The sequence below is a fragment of the Lepus europaeus genome, chromosome 4 (assembly GCF_033115175.1).
Source record: "Lepus europaeus isolate LE1 chromosome 4, mLepTim1.pri, whole genome shotgun sequence".
NCBI lineage: Eukaryota > Metazoa > Chordata > Mammalia > Lagomorpha > Leporidae > Lepus > Lepus europaeus.
In genome coordinates, this window is record NC_084830.1 from 77,052,754 (window position 1) to 77,076,944 (window position 24,191).

The 24,191-nt window shown below is 41.0% G+C and overlaps 1 protein-coding gene across 1 annotated transcript in view; it reads right to left on the reverse strand.

Moving 5' to 3' along the window:
- DNAJC5B (DnaJ heat shock protein family (Hsp40) member C5 beta) overlaps positions 1-23,430 on the reverse strand; it is a 41,969-nt gene extending 18,539 nt beyond the window's left edge. Inside the window, exon 1 of the mRNA XM_062189566.1 lies at positions 23,312-23,430. Coding sequence (XP_062045550.1) covers positions 23,312-23,430 — 119 coding nt within the window. The remainder of the gene's footprint in view (positions 1-23,311) is intronic.
- Positions 23,431-24,191: the final 761 nt, after the last annotated feature.

Below are 24,191 nucleotides of genomic sequence, written 5' to 3' on the forward strand. Positions count from 1 at the left end.
AAAGTGGAGCCAAGGCTGAAACCCACCACTCTGATATGGGATATGAATGTCCTAACAAGCAGGTTGACCACTAGGTCAAATGCCCACACACATGTTAGTTTTAGTGGTGTCATTTTCCTGGAATCCTTCCTTGTGCCCTGGAATGGTATTTCTGTCCTAGCCAATCAAATGAAAGAGCTGTTACTTCTGCCTTGAAAAGAAGAAATCCCTGGAAAATGCCTCTTTACATCTATTTCTTTGTTTTTTGGGTTTGGTTGTAGGTTGATACACACTCTCCAAGGCTTAGCCAGGGAAGCTTGGCTTCCCATCATTTTTAGAAAGCTATTTGGATCTTCATCAGCTCACGAGGACAGATGCACTCAATCCATTTATCACATGCCACTAACAATGGAGTTGGCAAGTTCAGAGAGCTGGAACACCTCCACTTGTAACAAATCCAATTCCTGGTCGTCAGCAGCATTTTGATTCCTCTTGGCAGATACTCTTGGCTCTGCAGAATCCTTGGGAAATGTGGAGAGCAGAAGCAGCTGCCAAAATCACACAACTGCTCAAAGAGATGGCTGCTCAGTGTCCCACCCTCTTGTGAATTGTCTACCAAGCAAGAAAACTCATGTGAATTTGGGATTTAAGGGAATGATTAGAGTACATTTAGGTAGAGTAGCCACCTGTTCATTTTAAAGGCTTTTCTCACCATTCCTAATTTTATACTTAAAAATGACATAGCAGAGCCAGCACTGTGGCGTAGCAGGTAAAGCCGGCACTGCAAGTGGCCCATCCCATATGGGTGACAGTTCGAGTCCTGGCTGCTCCACTTCTGGTGGGAGACTTGGATGGAATTTCTGGCCTCTGGCTTTTGCCAGCCCCTCCCTAGCTGTTGCGGGCATTTGGGGAGTGAACTACTACATGGAGGTACCCTCCCTCTCTCTCTCACTCTGCCTTTCAAATTAAATAAACGTAAATAAATATAACTCTAAAATATGGTTTTGCCTTTCATATTGACATCTTTGGCCCATTTATAGCTGACTTTTTAAAATGTGATACAAGGTAGGCATCTAGTGTCACTCATTTTATAAGATACCAAGTTGTCATAGAACCATTTTTGTTTTTTTACATCCTTTTCATAGGTTTCTGGGACCTCTGTTCTGCTCCCTTGGTCAATTTGGTTATTTCTGGAGCAATAACAATCTCAGACACAGTGCTTTAGAATGTCATAGTGCCATAAGGAGCAAGTTCTTTGACATTATTATTTTAAGAGTTCTGTGACTATTCTTAGTCCTTACATACATTTTAGACTTAGCTTATCAATTTATACAAACACACACACACACACACATATACACCATGTGTTAACAATCTATTGAGATTTTCATTGTAATTGTGTCGATAAAATAATTTGTATAGTATGTCCACTTATCTAGCCTTGCCTTTTTAATGACTTTCATAGTTTTATAATTTTTACAATTTAAGTCTTACATATATTCGACTTGATTTAGCCCTAGTAGCTATTTTGTTTTCACGTGATTCATTGCAGATATAAAGAATTTTTATATGCTTATTTTTACTATGTTTTACCCTGTTAACTTCCTGAGCTCATTTCTTAAGTTTGTTTAATTATTTGGGTTTTTAAAAAATTTTTTGCATGCACAATCATGTAATCTTCAAATAATGACTGAATTTTTTCCTTTTTAATTCTTTTATCACTTATATTTATCTTACTGCCCTGGCTGGGCCTCCAGGGTGATGTCAAATAAGAGTGGCCACAGCAGGCATTCTCCTTCTCTTTTGCTAATTCACTAAGAATAAGTGGCTGTTGCATTTTATCACATTCTTTTCCTCATCTGCTGAGAAGATATGTTGTTCCTCTTTTAATCTGTTAATGTGATTGGTATTTAATGTTAAATGAAGCCTGTGCTCCTGGATACACTTAATTTGGTTGTTAGGTATTTTAAAAATTTGTGGCTGGATCCAGTTTTCTAATATGTGCATTTAACTCTATAAATTTCTTTCTAAATACTACTTTAACTGCATTTCAAAGTTCACTATGTAGTATTCAGTTTTAAATATTTTCTAATTTTAATTATGGCTTGTTATTTTACCCATGAGTTATTTTAAATTATATCTCCTGACTTTCAAATATATGAAAAATTTTTAGATATTTTGTTTTTAAAATTGAAGACTTTTTTTTTTTTGACAGGCGGAGTGGACAGTGAAAGAGAGAGAGAGAGAGAAAGGTCTTCCTTTTTGCCGTTGGTTCACCCTCCAATGGCCGCCGCGGTAGGCGTGCTGCTGCCGGTGCACCGCGTTGATCCGATGGCAGGAGCCAGGTGCTTCTGGTCTCCCATGGGGTGCAGGGCCCAAGCACCTGGGCCATCCTCCACTGCACTCCCTGGCCACAGCAGAGAGCTGGCCTGGAAGAGGGGCAACCGGGACAGGACTGGTGCCCCGACCGGGACTAGAACCCGGTGTGCCGGCGCTGCAAGGCAGAGGATTAGCCTAGTGAGCCGCGGCGCCGGCCAAAATTGAAGACTTTTTAATTTTTTCATTTGAGAGAGAGAGAGAGAGACATAGATACAGAGAGACATAAACATAGATAGATACAGAGAGAGACAGAGAGAGGAGAGAGTCTTATTCTTTCACTTCCTAAACGCCTGGAGTGGCTAGGGATGGGTCAGGCTGAAGCCAGGAGCTGGGAACTCAATGCAGGTTTCTCACCCGGGTGGTAAAGACCCACATAGGTGAGCCATCACCTGCTACTTGCCAGGGTGCACATTAGTAGGAAGCCAGAAAGGGGAGATACAGCTGGGACTCATTCCAGGCACCCTGATCTAGGACTAGGGTATCCCAACTGGTCCTTTTTTTTTTTTTTAACTTTTATTTAATGAATATAAATTTCCAAAGTACAGCTTATGGATTACAATGGCTTCCCTCCCCCCCATAACTTCCCTCCCACCCGCAACCCTCCCCTTCACATCAAGATTCATTTTCAATTCTCTTTATATACAGAAGATCAGTTTAGTATATATTAAGTAAAGATTTCAACAGTTTGCCCTCACATAGCAACACAAAGTGAAAAATACTGTTTGAGTACTAGTTATAGCATTAAATCACAATGTACAGCACATTAAGGACAGAGATCCTACATGATATTTTTTTAAAAATTGATTAATTTTCTATGCAATTTCCAATTTAACACCAAGTATTTTTTCATTTTCAATTATCTTTATATACAGAAGATCAATTCAGTATATACTAAGTAAAGATTTCATCAGTTTGCATCCACACAGAAACACAAGGTGTAAAAATACTGTTTCAGTACTAGTTATAGCATTACTTCACACTGGACAACCCATTAAGGACAGATCCCACATGAGATGTAAGTACACAGTGACTCCTGTTGTTGATTTAACAATTTGACACTCTTGTTTATGGCGTCAGTAATCTCCCTAGGCTCTAGTCATGAGTTGCCGAGGCTATGGAAGCCTTTAGGGTTCGCCGACTTTGATCTTATTCCGACAGGGTCATAGTCAAAGTGGAAGTTCTCTCCTCCCTTCAGAGATAGTCCAAACACCTGCCTCAATATTCTACTTATTTAAAATGGTTTCTCTCTAGTTTAACTACATTAGAGAACATATTCTGTGTGATTGACATCTTTAAAATTTGACATTTGCCAATGGTTTTATAAACATTCCATGTGTACTCAAAAAGACTAAAAATTCTGTGCTTGTTGGATTCTTTGTTCTTGTATTAAGAGAGTTCAATTTTATTTATTGTTTTGTTCAACTCTTCTATAACTTTAGCCATTTGTTGATCCATAAAGCCAACTGTGTTAAAATTCCGCACCATAACTGTAAGTCTCTAGATTTCTCACTGAAATTCTGTCACTCTTTGTTGCCTCTATTTTAGGCCATGTGTTTCAGAAGCACACAAATTTACAACAGTTATACATTCTTGACTAATTATATTATTATCATTATGAAGCATCTTTATCTCTCAGAATGCCTTTATTTTTATTTTAAGAAACATATACCAGCATTCTTTTACTAAGAATTTGCACTGGGGCGGTGCTGTGGCATAGTGTGTAAAGCTGCCACCTGCAATGCCAGCATCCCATATGGGCACTGGTTTGAGTCCCGGCTTCTCCACTTCTGATCCAGCTCTCTGCTATGGCCTGGGAAAACAATAGAAGATGGCCGAAGTGCTTGGGCCTCTGCACCCACGTGGGAAACCCAGAAGTTGTTCCTGGCTCCTGGCTCCTGGCTCCTGGCTCCTAGCTTCGGATCGGCCCAGCTTCAGCCGTTGTGGACATTTGGGGAGTAAACCAGCAAATGGATGACCTCTTTCTCTTTGCCTCTGCCTCTGCCTCACTGTAGCTCTGCCTTTCAAATAAATAATCTTGAAAAAAAAAAGGAATCTGCATAGCATATCTTTGTCTTTTCAAATTTTCTGTATCCTTAAATATTAGATACATCTTTTGTAAACATTATGAAGAATTTCTCAATTCAATGTGACATTTCTTTTAGTTGAAGCATTCAGCCTCTGTATTTTTCTGTAATTACTGAAATCTTAAGGTGAAATTTATCACTGTATTATGTTCTATTTTTCCTACCTAAAATACATTTATTTTTCATTCTTTTTTCTTGCCTTCTTTTGATTTGATTCTTTTTCATTCTTTCACTTTTTTCCTCTATTTGTTTAGTAATTACATTTTTTTTATTTGACAGGTAGAGTCATAGTGAGAGAGAGAGAGAGACAGAGAAAAAGGTCTTCCTTCCATTGGTTCACTCCCCAAATGGCCGCAATGGCCAGAGCTGTGCCGATCCGAAGCCAGGAGCCAGGTGCTTCCTCCTGGTCTCCCATGTGGGTGCAGGGACCCAACCACTTGGGCCATCCTCCACTGCCCTCCCGGACCACAGCAGAGAGCTGGACTGGAAGAGGAGCAACCAGGACTAGAACCAGCGCCCATATGGGATTCCGGCGCTGCAGGTGGAGGATTAACCAAGTGAGCCAAGGCACGGGCCCCTAGTAATTACATTTTAAAAATTATCCTTTCAGTAAACTCCTAGAGATTAAAAAAATCCTTGATTTGTCAAAGTCTGTTAACATGCTTTATATGCCTCCAAAATAACATGGAAATCTTAGAAGACTAATATTGTTACCCCCCTGTCAATGTATGTGTTTTTGGTAGCATGTACTTTAATTTCCTAAATCTTCTAAACCCCTAATAATTACTATTTCATGCAATGAATATTTAGTGATATTTTATGCAATTATTATTTGTGTACATCTACTCACATATTTTCCATTTTTATTACTACTTTTTTTTCCTGCATCTCTAGTCATCTTTTTGGTGCCTATGTACACCCTTTAGTATCCCCTTATTGAAAATTTGCTAATGATAAATTCTCACAATTGTTTTAAAGCTTAAAATATTTTTATTTAATCTTCAATTTTTAAGAATGCTTTCCCCGGTTATAGAATTGTTACTTTCTTTCATCATATTATTTTATGGCTTCCATCATCTTTGTTGAAAAATCAGCTGTGAATCTAGTAGTTGTTCTTTGAAGGCAGTCTGTATTTTTTCTCTGGTTGTCATGAGGGCTTTATGCCTTCAGTTTCCAGCCATTTTTTCTGTCGTGTTCCTGGGTATAGGGTTCTTTTTACTTCTTGTACTTCATTATTGTTGGGTGTACTGAACTGAGATGTTTTGTGAACCTGGAAAATTCATGTATCTTATCTTTCCACATGGTTTTTCTTTATCCCCATTCTCTTTCTACTCTCTTTTCCAGACTCTAGTTGCATATATTTAAGATCTTAGTGAATCTTCTATGTCCTTCATTTTTTTGCTTTTTAAATTCTTTCTGGTGATTTTCTTTCTTTTAGTTGGCTTACCAACTAGATAAGCTCAAACTTTTGAGTCCTTGAGTTCAGTTATTGTATTTTTTAGTTGTAGAATTTCTGTTCTTTTTTGAAGGCTGAGATGTCCTTTTCAAAATTTTCAGTTTTCGTGAAAATTGTCAATCTTGTATTTTTTTGTCTAGATCACAGTTATTTTTAAATCTGTACCTGCACTTGTTCTTAGCCAAAAGGCTACAAAATGATTTAAATCTGTATCTGATAAAAGATTTATTTATTTAAAAGTCAGAGTTACAGAGAGACAGAAAGAGAGAGAGAGAGAATGTCTTTTATCTGTTCACTTCCCAAGTGGCTGCAACAGCCAAGGCAGAGCCAGGCTAAAGCCAAGAGCTCCATTTGAATCTCTCATGGGTGACGGGGGCCCAAGCACTTAGGCCATCTTCTACTGCTTTCAGATGGCATAGCAAAGAGCTGGATCAGAAGTGGAGCAGCTGAGACTCGAACCGGCGCCCATATGGGATGCTGGCACTGCAGCATTACCCACTACACCACAGCGCCGGCCCCATATTGTAATTTTTAAATCTTTAAAGAAATAATTTGAGGACTACAATGTTATTGTGTACTAGAGAGAAATTTAATTCCTATTTCCTGAAGTCTGAGGGCCTTTGCAAAGCTAGGATCATCTTATTCTAATATAAGGAATTAAAATTTCCTTGGCTACTCAGACTCAAAGCTCAGTTACAATCCATTCAAGACTGGTGTTCAAGACCCATTTCTCTGCAATAAAGTACAGTAAAGTTTAAAGTTTAGTAACATAAAATAGTAAGTCTTTTACTTACATGCTAACAATATTGTAATTGAGCAAGACTTGGTAGGGACCATTTTTCTTGGCTCTACTTGGCATTGACTAGAGTAGTTCAGCTGTAACTGAAGAATTTACTTCCAAAATGGATTCCCTAATGTGTTGGTAAGTTGGCACAGGCTATGGTTAGGAGTTTAGCTAGGGTTGTTGGTTGGGGGGCTCTGTTTCCTCCATGTGGCTTCTCCAAATGGCTAGGTGAGCCTTCTTACAACATGATACTCTCAGGATGGTTATATTTCTTAAAGGGTGACTAACAGAGGAAACTGGTAAGACTTTCTGAAATTTAGGCACAACATCACTCATTCTACATTGATTAAATCAGGATAGAGAGCCAGTCCAGATTTAAGTGAATTATACAAGAAGATAAATACCACAGGATCCATGGTTTGGTGAGAACCACCAGAGTAATTGAAGTAATTGTCAACCATAGGTGGTTTTCCAGTTTCCTTTTTATTCTGAGTTACAGCCCTTTAGAATCACAGTAAAATTTCAGAGCCCCCATCCTTGTTGAGTCAGTGGCCAAATTTTCCCCCCTTTCCTGTAGAGCTGTTTGAAGACCTGATTAGCCTTTTGGCTTCTTACTTCCACTTCATGGCCCTATTGGTGCTAATTCCTTACTCTCATATGTTTTTAAGATATACTTTTATTTTCTTTTAGTTTTTGTAGTTCTCACTAGGAGGGAGTACTGGCACAAGTTGTCTAACCAGTGATAACTAGGAAACTCCTAACTCATGATTGTCACCTATGTCTGTGTTGTCTTGCTTCAGTTATATGCTAATCCTTCCAAAGGCTTTCTAACACTGTCACAGAAATGAGCCAAAGATGCCCTCTGCGTATTGGCCCCTAGGTTATTTCTTCACTGCAGCTGAGACCCATTATCTCAAAAGCCTGCCAATACCAAAGTAAAATTTTCACACAGCCAATTATTTTAAAAATAGCCCAACCAAGCAGATTTTTAGCCACTTGGAGCCTTGCTGTTACCTTGCAAGACCTCAGTCCACATCTGCTGGCCACTGATAAGACAGAGACTTGTGCTTATAAGAGGCAAAGTTGCTATGGCCTTTTGAGAGTCTCTAACCCACAGACTCTCTGATTGGTTGCATCACCATGACACAGAAGCCCTCTTCTGACTTCCTTCCCCTTTGAATGGTGGTCCCTTCGTTGTAAGCCTCAGGAGAGCTTCATGTGGTGAGGACATCGGTCATGTGAACTCAGCCAAACACTGCCCAATAAAACTTGTGCTGTTGCCACTTACGATCCTCTCTTTTCCCTTGGTCAGCTCTGTAATCTCAAATCTGCCACAACCACTTCATACGTTTGCACCCAGGACAGTCGCCCTTCCCACAAGAAGCTTTAGTGCAGTTTGCTGCCAAGAGAGCTGGAACATGAGCGTGCCAGTGGGGCTCAGAGAAGTAGGAGCCACTAGACCAGGATTAGTATGGAGTACTTCAAAAGGGACAGAATAGAAAGGCCAGGGCACCATTTGGTTTCAAATTGCAAGTGATGACGACAGTCTACCCCTGCTGTGTGATTATTTCTGAAACACCTGCTACCCATTGCGTATGAGTCAAGTACTTTGGCCATCAAGGCCCCACTGAAGGCATGCTGCAGGCCACAATACACAGACCTATGATTTCCTCACATTTGCAGATGGAACATTTGAGCAGTTCACTCCAGCAATTGTTAGGGTGTTCTCTAGTTGTCTGGGATCCATAGTCACATTTATGATTCCAGACAGATGGCAAGAAATAACAACAGGAAGCACAAATGATGATCTGTTTCCGAACTGGTCTTTCCCTCCGATTCCCATTGAGAGTCACGTGCTGACCTCTAGTGGCAGTTGAGATGATGATCTCACTGTACTTAGTGATTCCTTGACAAATAACCTTTATGTTATTAAGGTGGAATAGACTGAGCTATGAAAAATTGTGCAAACACAATAGATGAAATATGTATCTATATTATAACTATTTGTTATGCCCATCATAAAAATACTACTTTCATGAATGAAGACATGAAGTTCTGGCTCCAGTAGTCACTGACAGCTTCCACAGGTGGCTAAGACCTCTGTGTACTATAGTAAAATTGTTACCCCAACTCCACAGCTTGCTCCAAATTGGAAAGCTGCACATAGTTCAAGATCTCCGTATCTGGCTCAATCTCCCAACAAAAGTTTCTAGGCTTTTAACTCTATTTACTGGGAAGATAGGTTTTTTTTCAAGACCAGAAGTTTCTATTGAACTGAGTATTAAAGGAGAATAAGATGGGGGTGTAGGAGAAACGGCTCTGCAGACCTCCTCAGCCTGATGCCATGTTGCCTACTTCCAACAGCAGCTCCTATCCTCTGTGCTAGTCAGAGCTCTCAGGAGGCACATGTTATCTGCATTCCTCATGCTGGCTCCTGGCTCCTGCTCCATTGGTAGTGAATTGTGGCAAACCTCCAAACAAGTCTTGGTAATTTCCAGTGGAAATCCTAGATCTTCTGGTACATCTCAGTGTCTAATGATCTTCAGTACAAAAAACATATGTGTCCTCTGACATTTTTGGGTCAAACTATCGCTTAAATCTGTTTTTCCCTACACTCAACTTTTTTAAGATTTAACTTTTTATTTTTTTTTAGATTTGAGTGACTGAGAGAGGGAAACAGTCAGACAGAGCTCCGATCTGCTGGTTCACTCCCCAAATGCTGACTATGGCTGGGGCTGGGCTGGGGCTGGGCTGAGGCCAACAGCTAGGAGCTAGGAACTCAACCCAGATCTGCCATGAGGATGTCAGAAACCCATTTTCTTGGGCTGTCACTATACTGCTGCCTCCCCAGAGTCTGCATTAGCAAGAAGCTGGCAACAGCAGCCAGAACTGGGAATTGATCCTAGGCACTTTGATGTAGGACAAGGGTGTCTTCAATACTAGGCTAAATGTGCACTCTGAGAGCAGCCAAGTTTGTAATTTGTTATCATAGTACCATGCTCTTTTTCCTACAACACTTAACTTATTGGTAATTATACACTCATTTTTATGACCATATGACTGCTTTCTGTCTCCTCCGGCAGACCTCAGCCTACATGAGAACACTGGCCGTGGGTTGCTTGTTACTGTATCTCCAGCACCCAGAGTAGTTGCTGGGACAGGAATAAATGATGTAAGGAAACATTTACTGTTATTTAAGTGATTAATATGAATCCTGTGTCTGAAATCTGTTTTGTTCACCTTAAAAGATATGTGCTCAAAAACAAGCCAAGCCGAGCCAACCAAAGGAGACCATGGTTAGCAGAAAAAAATCATTTGAGCACAAGGATTCATGTTCATGACTAGAATGAAGTTTCAAATACTAAATTGATGTTGAGTAAACAGATGAGTGAATAAAAAAAGTTTCTGATCATAATGATGCCGGTGCCCAGGAATTACTGAGGTTGGCACTGTCAGCACTGAGAGGGTGAAACGTTAGACTTGACACAGGAGGAAGCTCATGTAGCCCACCTGGAGGGTGATTCTCACATGGCCTCATCTACTCTCCTTTTTAATGGAAGGTTTTAGAACTCAGGAAACCAATTAGTGCTTGATAGAGATTAATTTCAATTAATCTTGTGAGCTTGAATCACCACTCTGCCTTGCAAATATTTACAATTCTGCTATTAGCTATGCATTCCCCTGACATTCACACTTTATTCATAAGCAGCCTCTGCTTTTTACCTGTAATTGCTAATCAAGATGGGTGAAAGTACTGCAGATGGGGGTTGCCGCAGATCACTATGGAAATGGCACTTTCTCAGCTCCTCATGAAAACGTTGTTTGCCTCACTTCAGTCTACTCAGAGGCAGTCCACTTCTTCACATTTGGAAGATAATTTCCAGAAAGCTCCATGTGAAATGGAAGGAAATAGAAGAATCAATGGGGCTCCAACTACTTTGTGAACAAGGCTATTTGGCACCTTATCAACAGGGAAATGTGAAGCTTATCCTCAAGGCATGGAGACCCACGTGCTGATGGACAAAACTGGTTTACTCCGACTTTGTGAGTCTAAAACCACAGAGCTAGATCCCTGAGTGGTTTTTGATCCAGTGGGCCAGTATCTTGTGCCAGACATGCAAGAGAAACTACTCTGGCTCGTGGGGTTATCTTTTTTCTTTCTTTAAGATTTATTTATTTGAAAGACAGAGAGTGATACACACACACACACAGAGAGAGAAAGAGGGAGGGAGAGAGTGGGGTGAGAGAGAGGGGGAGGGGGGAGAGGGGGAGAGAGAGAGAGAGAGAGAGAGAGATCGATCTTCCATCAGCTGGCTCACTCCTCAGCTGGCCTCAACAGGAAGATATGGGCCAGGCCAAAGCCAGAATCCAAGAACTCCATTCATGGTGGCACGGTACAAGCACTTGAGCCATCATCCACTGCCACACAGACACATTAGCAGGCAGTCAGGTCAGAAACAGAGCAGCCAACAGACCAATCTACTGCAGTGGCTTTCAATGTGGTAAGCCTGGGCTTCAGCAGAAGTCAACTTGTGAAGAGCCCTGGCAGCTCTGCCAAGAGTTGCATCACTGGAAATGGACCTGCCCTGGAGTCGAAGGATGCCCAGATCTTATTGGCTCTAAGCTGAAAAGCCCTTCACTCAGCCCAACTTCCAAAGTGACCACTGCAGCTGAGGGGGCGGCCAAGTAGGGTCAGCAACATTGCAGGCAGAACTGTAAATTTCTTGTTAGAGATGCCCCCTGCCTTTACCTGGCCAGCTCTCCTCCCAGGCCAGCTAAGTAATGAAAGTCAACAGGGTGCCTTCCCCCAGGAGGTTCACACCTCCCTTAGGATGTACCCCATGTGAAGAGATAGATAGGTCTGGGCCTCTTAACTTACAAGGCCTAAAGCCCAACAGATTATTATCAAGCCCCTTCTATCAGGTTCTATTTGCCTCTCAATCAGAAAACTTAATTGTAGCTTAGCACCTTTCTTAGCTCCTCTAATAATGACTCTGTCCTTTGTTCTAGATCCTGTCTAGCGCACTTGGGCCTCATTCCTTTGTAATCATAACCTCTACTCTACCACCAATGGCTCTACTCCCAACCTGTGTGTACTGATGGTCTCCTTCCCCACTTAATGCTGTATAATTGTTCAGACCTGGTTAATGCCACTCTTAGGATCATTGGTTACTATCCTCACCCTGTCTTTTATGACCTTGTCTAAATATGATCAGAGTCGGCGAACTTGGAAGGCTTCCATAGCCTTGGCAACTCATGACGAGAGCCTAGGGTGGTTACTGGTGCCATAAACTAGAGTGTCAATTTGTTGGGTCAACAACAGGAGTCACTGTGCACTTGCTCCTCATGTGGGATCTCTGGCCTTAATGTGCTGTACATTGTGATTTAATGCTATAACTAGTACTCAAACAGTATTTTTCACTTTGTGTTTCTATGTGGGTGCAAACTGTTGAAATCTTTACTTAATATATACTAAATTGATCTTCTTTATATAAAGAGAATTGAAAATGAATCTTGATGTGAATGGAAGGAGAGAGGGAGGGGGAGAGGGGAGGGTTGCGGGTGGGAGGGAAGTTATGGGAGGGGGAAGCCATTGTAATCCATAAGCTGTACACTGGAAATTTATATTCATTAAATAAAAGTTTAAAAAAAAAGAAACAGAGCAGCCAGAACTCCAACTTACTCTCTGATATGTCATGTTGGCATCTCAAGTGATAGGTTCACAATCTGCTGTATCACAACACTGCCTCCACTTTAGGGCATCCTAATTTTGTTTCTACCTAACTTCAAAAATGTATGTATTGGGGCTGACACTGTGGCATAGCTGGTAAAACTGCCACCTGTGATGCTGACATCCCATATGGGTGCTGGTTCATGTACTGGCTGATCCACTCCTGACCCAGCTCCCTGTTAATGTGCCTGGGAAAGCAGTAGAAGATGGCCCAGGTGCTTGGGCCCCTGCACCCACATGGGATACCTGGAAGAAGCTCCTGGCTCCTGGATTTGGACTGGCCCAGCTCTGGCCATTGTGACTGTTTAGGGAGTGACCCAGGGATAGAAGATATCTCTCTATCTCTCCTCTCTCTCTCTCTCTCTCTAGTTCTGCCTTTCAAATAAATAAATCTTTAAACAAACTACATATCATTGTAAATATAAATGAATATTCATGTTATATAAGAGATTTTGCATACTAAAGATTCATATTCTCTAAATTGCAAAGCTGGCTCTATTTCCTAGAGTTTTCCTTTCCTTATCCTCTAACTATTTCTCACTTGAAGGTCCCAGACTCATACAAAATGCACGGAAACTCCTAAAAGAAGCTATTGTCTTTCCCTGCCCATCTGCCCCTGGTAACCTCTGGGTCAGGGAATGACTGCCTTCCTGTTCAGAAAGGTGACAAAATCAGTCATTTGCAAAATAATCCTGCAGAAGCTGAGAACATAATCAGGGAGAAAAATGGTCTGAAGCCCTCAAGCAAAGTCTATTTACTTCAACCCTTCTTGTTCAAGGCCAGCATTTTCTGTTGAACTCTGAGTATTAAGGAGAAAGGCTGTGATGTAGGAGTGGATACATAGACTTTTTCAGTGTTGTCTGCTACTTCCAACAGCAGCTCTTATTGCCATCATCAATTTATGTTTGCAAATGGCACATGTTAGCACGGTCTTAGGGCTGGAAGTGCAGTGGGAAACAAGACATGTTGTATGCCCCCAAGGAACCGAAGGAGATGGAGAGGCAGAAAAGGAGAAAGGAAATTACAGAGAGACAACGGGGCTGGTATTTAGATTCTGTAGTATTCAGGTTCCATTGAATACACTGAAAATTGTGTAATGACTATTTTAATAAGACAATGTTAATGATATGCTGGAAATTCATCCTGTATATGTGTTTAATCTTACAAAAAATTTTAGGTAACTAAGTTAAAAATGCTGAGGAGGCCATGGAGTGTATAGAAGGCCTTAAGGAAGGTTCTTTGCCATGGGCTTCCCACAGACCACCCTTCCCCCAAAGGCTCTCTCTCTCCCTCTATCTTATTAGAATAGAACTTTTTGATTAGGTACACCCTTAAAACATTTATGTTGAGAAACTATTGCCCCTCAGCATTTTTGTAAGATTAAACACATATACAGGATGAATTTTCAGCATATCATTAACATTGTCTTGTTAAAATAGTCATTACACAATTTTCAGTGTATTCAATGGGACCTAAATACTACAGAATCTAAACACCAGCCCCGTTGTCTCTCTGTCTGTCTTCCCATCCTCCCACCCACCCGGAGTCTTGGAGATTCACCCTGTGTCCATGTCCTGTGTGAGTGGGAAGGCTGCCATTCTTTGGGCTGCTTCTCTGATCTGTTTCCTTTGCAGCACTCAGAGCCCAAGTGCCAATCTTCATTCTGCATTTTACAATTTAATTCCCAGCAACCCTCTAAGGTTGGTACTGTTTTTGTTTGTTTTTGCACTTTACTAATGGAAAACACATGCTGAGAGAAAAGGATTGAATTCAGGTCTTTCTGACTTCATACCCTGCACTCTCAACTGCTTCCTTATGCCTAACGTATACTACAATTGATGGATTCAGTGTTCAGATCTATGCAGACCTCCTCAGAGTGTGTAACTTTCAGCACACTTATGACACTCCCTGCCTTCTTACTCTGCTTGGCTTTTCTTCCGAGCGCTTAACAATATCTGAAAAACTACATGTTTTACTCAATTATCATTAAGATCCAACTTCCCTTCCCCATGACCCAGAATATAGGTTTCAGTAAACCAGTATTTGGTCTGTTTTGCTCCCTGCTATTGTCTCAATACCTAAAAGAGTACCCAAGTCCTAGTTGATGCTTAATAAACATTTGTTAGATAATGAATGAGACTTGCTAGTGTGAAGCCACTGATACTATCAGAGACTCTCAATGTACTGGCTGCTGTAGGCTTGGGTCAGCCTTCCTGGCTTCTGCTATAATTAGGTGATACCATGTGGTGTGAATTAATAATCTCTAGCCTTTGGAGTGAAAGATCTTTATGTGCTAAGCAGAACTATGAAAGGAGGGAATCTAATCACCTACCCAGAGTGCATGCTGGGCAGTAGTAAATATGGTAAACTTATTGACCAAGTTACTGAGGCGAACACAGCATCAGGTGGCATTGTTGTTGGACTATGGTAGGCTCAACTTTGAGTCATCACAGCCTATCATTCACTGCTGGGGATTGGGGAAAATTAGGACGTGTTTGAAAAATTGGTGGCAGCAGCCTCCCAAAGTTCCTGCAGTGCTGAAGGGCCTTCTAGAAAGGAACTTAAACCAAAACTGGGGTAGCCACAGCTGGGTAACCCAAAAAACTGCTGGGATACTTGACAGAAGCCTATCTGGGGGTAAGGTGGGGACTACAGAATCTCCCAGAAGAATGCAGCTTGGGGAAGAAAGTGCCAGACCATGATGACTGACCCAGGAGCAAAGCCTTGTCTGTCAGAGAAGATTGGGATTCTAGGTAGAGCATCATGACGGTTAGTCTCTGGCTCGCCCCCAAACTTATGCCGGGTCTTAGAGGAAAAGAGCTATTAGAAAAACGGAAGGAATCTTTCTACCAATCTTTGACGATCACCAGGGACTCTTGCAGAGGGCGTCACAAAGAAGAGGGAGCCTTCCCTATGCCCAGCCTTGCACCTTCTAGTACAGCCCAGCAGCCATGGCCACTCCCTCAAGTCACAAGATAAATAGCAAATGAGGCTTCTGGGCCTTAAGGAATAGTCAGAGGATTGGAAGTGGTGTAGTTGTTAAGAAGCACCTGTTATGCCTACAGTGCCGGTAAGAGGGTGCAGCTGAGTGGCAGAGCAGCTGTGCCTGGCTAAGTAAAGTGGAGCTGCTGCAGCAGAGCCTAGAGCCCAGGGTTGTCCTTGGCAGTGGCCAGGGACCTGCCTTACTGAGCTAATGGCAAAGCAGTACCATCAGCAGGGTAGAAACTTGGCTTGTTGGGACAATGCTGCTACCTGGGGATGAACTGGTTCCTGGGTCCCAGGAGACCTTCTCAGAGGAGACTCCCAGAAGAACTTGGAAGGCAGGGACTTTGCAGGAGTCCCAAGTTTTTGGATCACTTGATGGGGCCAGATGTTGGGGTTAGAGACTAGTTATTGAGTCCCTCATTCCAACAGTCAACCATGTTCCCAATTATTTAATTGCCTGACCATTCATTAGGTTCTGTCTCCTCCTCCTAACTCAAAATTTCTGTTGGCTGAGAGTGATTATCTGAATTAGGAGGGAAGGCAAAATATGCCAGTGTAAAATTACAGCAAATGAGTGAAAGATGTTTAACATCTTAGCCATTAAAAGGTACAACAGAATTGTAAAAGATTAACTCAAATGAATATCCTTTAGAGAGCATGATAGGGAAGAATAAAGACTTTTAGACAGTTGGAGAATAGGGCAAAATATTTACTCTGCTCTTGCAAACACTGGTAGGATTAACTGACGTCACCTAGCAATGAGAAAATAGGATTAAATGAGTCTGAGACTTTGAGCTCCTTGGGATGATTGTACTCAGAAATGCTAAATCATATTTATTCATTAATGAAGGCCTTAGGTGAGATTTATACCATGAGTTTCACTCTGTGATATGCAACTTTTTGTATGGATTACAGATTCACCTTATGCTGGATAAATGGTTCTTGAATAGTAGCATCGAATGCAGGATAATTTTAGACTTACAAGGATGATGAATATTTGTTCAATCAAGTAGTTCCTGGTATTTTTCACTACATTTTTCCACAAAGGGCTCCATAAACCCTGAAAAAAAAAATGATCTAATTCTCTTGATAAAAATCTCAGTGAGATGAGAGCTTCAGTACCTGATGGATTGACACCATAAAAGCCTTTTTCTTTTCAACTTTCCCAGCTGTCCTTTGAGGTAGCTGGGCACTCCAATTTATCAGCTGCCTACTGAAGTATGGTTGAGTTTCAGATAATGTAGGAAAAAGATGCTATATTCACAGGAAGACTGTTTGATAGAGGTTTATAAATAGACACAAAAGAAGCTGAAACAGATCTTTGAGTCTGTTTTTGTGGTAAGTCTTTAAAGGAATAAAGAAATGGAGATGCTAATTTTCTTCCCAACTTTTTAACTCTCTCTTAGAGAACATTACTTCTTTTCTTTCCATAGAGTTAGGTCCCACATCATAGCTAAATGGTATCTGGGAGTTGTGATTCTAGACCTCTAATCAGAATTAAGTACACTTGGGTGAATATCTGACCCAGCTGGATCCATTCAACCCTTGCTCTAGAAATTTGGGACTGGGACATACAAAAACTGGAAAATGAAGAGGAACTACGAGAGTTTTCCTCTCTGTACTGCCTATCTTTCTGAGGCCAGGAGATTTCTCTCTCTAAGAAATTTGTTTAAAAGACAGCCTAAATATTTATCAACAGGAAACTGGCTAAGTCATGGGATATGTATGCCATGAAATACTACAGAGAGGTATGAAAATAATCAGGGATGTTTTAATGAACTGATTTCTTCAAGATATATTATTAAGAGAAGCTACAAACCACAGGGTAGGAGGGTTAATATATCATAATTTATCTAAGAAAGGGTAAACATAACATCTATGCTTAGATCATGTACACATATGCTTGTCCATTGTGATCTCAGGGTTTAGGCCTATCTTTTTTGTTGTTGTTTATTTTCTGCTTGTTTCCTCTGTTTATCATGCCTCATTTCCTTTTCTTGTCCTCCTTAGGGTTATTTAAATATTTTTGGGATTCCGTCCTGGCTTATTTATAGTATTTTGGTGTATACTATTTTATATAGTTTGTATAGTGGTGTGTGTGTCAGAGAGAGAGAGAGAGAGATGACAGTCTGTTGATATGAATGAATTACAGAAACTTCACTCCCATTTAAGTCCCTTATTGCCCCACATTTAAATATCACTGTCTTCAGTATCAGATGGTATGATAATTTTTGGACCAATCATCTTGTATAACTTAGAGAACTAGTAAGAAAAGGGGCTAGTCTTTGGTATTTATACATATTTCTGCTTTCTTTTTTTTCTTCCTGATGATCTAAATTATTTCCTTTCTTTTGGAGAATTTCCTTTAGCCATCTGCTAGTGACAAATTCTTTTTTTTCTTTTGAAGATTTATTTTATTTATTTGAAAGAGTTACAGAGAGAGGTCCTCTATCTGCTGATTCATTCCCCAAATGGTAGCAACAGCTGGAACAGGGCCGATCCGAAGCCAGGAGCTTCTTCCAGTTCTCCCAAGCGGGTGCAGGGGCCCAAGGACCTGGGCCATCTTCTACTGCTTTCCCAGGCCATAGCAGAGAGCTGGATCAGAAGTGGAGCAGCCGGGACTCAAACCAGTCCCATATGGGATGCCAGTGCTGCAGGCCAGGGCTTTAACCTACTGTGCCATAGTGCTGGCCTCAACAAATTCTTTCAGATTTCCTTTATCTGAGAATATCTTTGTTTTCCCTTAATTCCTGAAATAGAGTTTCACCAGATACAAAATTTGAAGTTGGCAGTTCTTTTCTCTCAGCATTTGAAAAATGTTGTATCACTTCCTTCTGAATTCTATTGCTTCATACAAGAAATATGCTGTCATTCAACTTGTTGTTCCCCTACAGGCAATATGGTATTTCTATGCCTGTTTTCAAGATTTTTAATTTGTGTTTAATTTTCAGAAGTTTAAAATGATATGTGTAGGCAGAAATTTTGTCTGATTTATCCTGTTAGGGTCCACACAGTTTCTTGAATATGTAAATTTATATCTTTTCTCAAATTTGGGAAAATTCCAACCATTACTCCTTTGAGCACTTTCAGTTTCATAGAAGAGGATTCTAATGCTACAAATTTTGGAACATTTATTTATTTAAAGATGTATTTATTTATTTGAAAGGCAGAGTTGCAGAAAAAGAGGGAGAGACAGGGAGATCTTTCATACACTGCTTCACTCTCCAAGCGGCTGCAGCAGCCGGGGCTGGGCCAGGCTGAAGCCAGGAGCCAGGAGCCAGGAGCCAGGAGCTTCTTCCAGGGCTTCCACATGAGTGCAGAGCCCCAGGCACTTGGGCTATCTTCTGCTACCTTCCCAGGGAATTGGATAGAAGTGGAGCATCCAGGACTTGAACCAGCACCTGTACGGGATGCCAGCGTCGAAGGCAGCAGCTTTACTGGCTCTGGACCACGCTGGCCCCTAGCGTAGCGCATTTGTTATTAATGTCCCACAGGTTCAAGAGACTCTGCTTTCAGTTTATTTTCTCCCTGTTCTTCAGATTAGGTAAATTCTGTTGCTCTGTCTCTGACTTCTCTGATCCTACCCTCTGTCTCCATTCTGTCATTAAGTACCTCTAGATAGTTTTGTTATTTCTGTTATTTTTCAGTTCTATAATTCCATGTGGTATTTTTAAAATTTCTTCTATTTATTTGCTAACCTTTTCTGTATTTTCACTTGTTTCAAGAACATTTGAAGTTCCTTGTAGCTTTTTCATTATTGTTACTTTGAAAATTTTGTCAGGTTGTTCTAACATCTAATTCATCTCCATATGCAAGTCAGATGATTGCCTTTCCCATTTAAGTTGTGATTTTCTTGGTTCTTTGTGTGATGAGTGACTTTGCTTATATCTGGATAGTTTGGGTTTTATGTTAGGAGATTCTCGGTTCTCCTTAATTTTTTATTTTAATAATCACTTGGGGCCAGTGCTGTGGCATAGCAGGTAGAGCCGCCACCTGCAGTGCTGGCACCCCAAGTGGGCACTGGTTCGAGTCCCAGCTGCTCGGATCGGTGTAGTTCCAGCTGTTGTAACCAGCAGATGGAAGACTTCTCTCTCTCTCTGCCTCTGCCTCTTTGTAACTCTTTCAAGTAAACAAATAAAATCTTAAAAACAAAAAAAGAGAATAAGGATACCACCAATCCACTTTAAAAAAGATCACTCTGCCGGCGCCGCGGCTCACTAGGCTAATCCTCCGCCTTGCGGCGCCGGCACACCGGGTTCTAGTCCCGGTCGGGGCACCGATCCTGTCCCGGTTGCCCCTCTTCCAGGCCAGCTCTCTGCTGTGGCCAGGGAGTGCAGTGGAGGATGGCCCAAGTGTTTGGGCCCTGCACCCCATGGGAGACCAGGAGAAGCACCTGGCTCCTGCCATCGGAACAGCGCGGTGCGCCGGCCGCAGCGCGCTACCGCGGCGGCCATTGGAGGGTGAACCAACGGCAAAGGAAGACCTTTCTCTCTGTCTCTCTCTCTCTCACTGTCCACTCTGCCTGTCAAAAATTAAAAAAAAAAAAAAAAGATCACTCTGGGGCCGGCGCTGTGGCTCACTTGGTTAATCCTCAGCCTGCAGTGTCGGCATCCCATATAGGCGCTGGTTCTAGTCCCGGATGCTCCTCTTCCAGTCCAGCTCTCTGCTGTGGCCTGGGAAAGCAGTACAAGATGGCCCAAGTGCTTGGGCCCCTGCACCCTCATGGGAGACCGGGGAGAAGCACCTGGCTCCTGACTTAGGATCAGCGCAGTGCTGGTCGTTGTGGCCATTTGGGGAGTGAACCAACGGAAGGAAGACCTTTCTCTCTGTCTCTCTCACTGTCTTAACTCTACCTGTCAAATAAATAAAAAAAAAATCACTCTGTGTAGGCTTGGCATGCAGGTCCTAACCTAACTTTTGTAGATGGTTCCAATGACAATCTAAGTTTTCAGAGCCTTCTTAGTGCTATTTTGGTCTGCTGGATTCGTCTCCTGCCTCTCAGGCTCTCATTGGTCCTTAGGGTTATAGTGAGGAGTTGAAAGGAGGTTCTCAGGTTGGGTGCCTTTAGATGAGAGACAGAATTTCCAGACTGTGAGGACGAAAACCACTTCCTGAACTGAGTGCTTGTGGTTGGATCCCCCTCACTGATGGCCTCTGTCAAGTGGGTGTCTGAGTGGGAGAGGCAGGTCTCAGGCTGATGGGAAAAAGAGTTCCCCTGGCTAGTTTTGTTAGGGGGACTTTCCTCTGGTTTCCTTGTGTTTCTTTGGAGACTGTCTAGTGTTGCTGGAAGAACTCCTGATCAATTGGAGGAAGAATAAAGTTACCTGGAATCCCTTAGTTTAAGTCGCTAGATTGAGTGTTGGAAGAGGCCTGGCTTGAGTTACCTTCTGTTGGGGGAGAGGGAAGGTTATAAGGTACTCTGTCACATCGATTCGCTTTCCTCTCCCTACCTTTCAGAATTCCCTTGAGGTTGTCTCTTCTGTCATTCCCAAGTTTTTAGTCACTTAGCAGAAGGAAAGGGAGAGACATGTTTACGCCATCTCACCCAGACCAGGCACTTTAGAAGAGTACACAAAGAACTGACAATATGGTTTCCCCCTGGGGAGGAGACATGGAGGAAAAAAGGTAAAAGAGAGACCTTTCTTTTTTTTTTTTGGGGGGGGGGGGGATATATCTGCTGTATGCTCTCATTTTAACTGAGCAAAAATATCATCTCCTCAAAAATAAAAATAAGCGTAAAATTAAGTCAGCTTTAACTCAGCTTTGCTCTCAAGAGCACAACCAAAGATGATAAGAGAGGTCAAGCAGCAGAGGGTTCAACAGTTGGTAATTTTATTAAATTTCACTGACTTTTAATTTCACTGTAGTGTCACTGTTTTCATCCAGGTCCCTGAATATAAAAATAATATCCTCAGTGGATTTTCAGCTTGCTCACTCGTTTTGACTAACTTGCAGAATATAAATGTGTAATTTAGATAGAAGTAGATGCTTTGGGCAGCATACAAGTACCCTAATAAGCTGAAAAAAATAATATTTGTGTGACATTAAAACAAAATTAATAGCACAACACTGATTACATTGAAAGAGTTTATGTTGTAATTATTAAACTTGCAAACAACTCGGCATAATTAATGCCTCAATTGAGATATGACCTGAAATTTCAGCTCCCAAAATTAATAAAGGCAATTTAAAATCACATTTGTAAAGTAAAATAGGTTTTGTAAATGACAAGGTGGTTGAATATCACTTCACTCCCCCTCATTTTTATAGGTATTAAGCTTACAATGCAATTAATTTGATTGCTGCACCAAATCCCAAGCACAGTGACTCAGTCTGAAGCTGTAAGAGTCAAGGTTAGCAACTCTGAACCAAAGACTTCCACCAACAAGGCAGCTCCCAGACACATGCTTTCTGGATAGCTCTAGAGCAAAATGAATCAGCAAAGACTTTTGTCTCCCTAGCACCTTAACTGAAATGTTAACTAGGAGATCAATATCGACTTTGATCAGACTCTATCATTTTTGCAAACTATTTGGAATTCAAGTGGCAGTTTGCACCACTATGATTTATTCTTCAGAACCTGCTTCTTGAAAGTATTTCAGGTCATAAAGTTTGCTGCACCATAAAGGTTCCAATCCAGGACCAAAGAGTTTCTTATCAGTAGATAAAAATAGACTCAACTAAAGATTGGCTGGTGATTTGGGGAAAAAAGTAAATCTGAAATAGTACCTCATACCATTTGCCAAAATAAAATCCAATAGATCAAAGATTTGGTGTAAAAGTAAAATCATTAATGTACCAGATGAAGATGGGGGTCAATTTTTTATAACATTGTAACCCAGAGGAGTTTTCAAATCATGGCAGGTAAAACAAAAGCCATACAGGAAATGAGTAACAAATATGCAAACCTGAGATGTTTTAAACCTCCATGCATTAAAAAAAGAAACTTTCAAGAGCAAGTCAAGAAGTAACTGACTAAAATCTGAAACTATTATTGCTGTCTTGATTCATTTTTCCCCATCAAGGCATAGCTTTCTTCCCTAATAATAAGGAAATAATTGGAAATACGCATCATGATTTATGGACAATGATATTGTTTAGGAAAAAATTAAAAGAACTTATATGTTAAATAATAGCTCACAATGTGATTAAATAAAGTACAGAATAACTATAAGGTTAAGCCATTAAAACAGAATGGTGAATAACATCAGGATATTTTTATGATAGGACTTATTAAAAATGGTAAAGTATTGATTAACCTAATTTGACTTTTAACCTTATCTAGACAGAAAAAAAGACTAGAAGGAAACAAAGTATCAATGATAATTATTCCTGGAGTTAGAATTATGAGTAAATATTGTCTTTTTAGTAACTTGCAAGCTTTTTACAATAAGGAAAATATTTTGTACTCAATTTTTTTATTCCTTGAAACTTTAAATAAAAGTATATTTCAATTTTTTTCAAAAATAGCTAATTTGGAACTAGAACAGCTATGAAAGATAAAATTTAATATCTGGAAAAAGGTAGCTTACAATACAGCAATTACAATGAGCTTCTTTTTATTTAAAAGAAAAACAATCTCTCTACATTATTCAAGGATACTATGTCAAATAGGTTATATCTATAGCTATTGGTTGTGGTTTCTCTCTCTCTCTCTTTCCCACATACATCAGCTCTAGAACAGAGGCTGTTCTTTCATATGTTACAGTATCACCAGAGAGTTCTTTCATAAACTCAGTGACGTGTCTGTCAATTCCTAACTATCTGTGTTTATACAGCAAGGAACATGGGGTCCAAAATTCAGATGACCCGATCTTAGCAATAGGCTTATATATTTAACTGGAGACACTTGCAATCACAAAATAATTATCACTAGTAGCACAAGAAATGTCATCATTGAACTGTTTCTGTACCTGTAGGTTTTCTTAATTTCTTCATGTGAAGCTCCCTTATGCAGACCAAGAATCTCATACAGAGTCTCTCCAGTTGTTGACACAGTTCGCTGCCGTTGGTAAGGTGTATTACACGCCATTTTCTCAGGCTGTAAAATCAATGGGGGAAAACAGCCATGAAGGTTATGCACATCAGCTCTCAGCCTCTAAAGGGGAAGAGGGGAAGACAGGGCATTGTTGACTTTTTATACAATGACAGTTTGTATGCCAGCTGCAAAAGAAAGGGAGAAAGGATTAGGAGATGCAAAAGTAGAGCTTTGAGTCAGGGTGTCAGAGGATATAGGCAGTCATGCAAATGGAATACAACTTTATCCACATCATTGAATAGAAGCAAACATTATCTAAATGTGCGGCTAACTCAGAATGGTTGAGAATCAGTCTTCAAAGGTCAGGCAAATGCAGGTCTTTGGTGGGGTAGGGGCCAGAAATTACATAATGTTTTTTTTCTAAGTCTTCCAAATTTATTTGGCAGTGGAAATAATCATTCATCTTATTCCAACTCTGTTGGTTTAGCCATTGAAAAAGCAAGAGTATTTTTTTGAAAAAACAACTTTTGGGGCTGGCATTGTGGCAAAGCAGGTTAAGCCTCCACCTGAGACACTGAATGCCGATTCAAGAGCTGGCTGCTCCACTTCTAATCCCGCTTCAGACTAATGCTCCTGGGAAAGCAATGGAAGATGGCCCAAGTGCTTGGGCCCCTGTATCCACGAGGGATAGCAGGAGGAAGTTCCAGACTCCAGCCTCAGGCTCCTGGCTTTGGATTGGCTCAGCTCCGGCTATTGTGGCCATTTGGGGAGTGACCCTGTGGATGGAAGATTCTCTCTCTCTCTCTCTCTCTCAC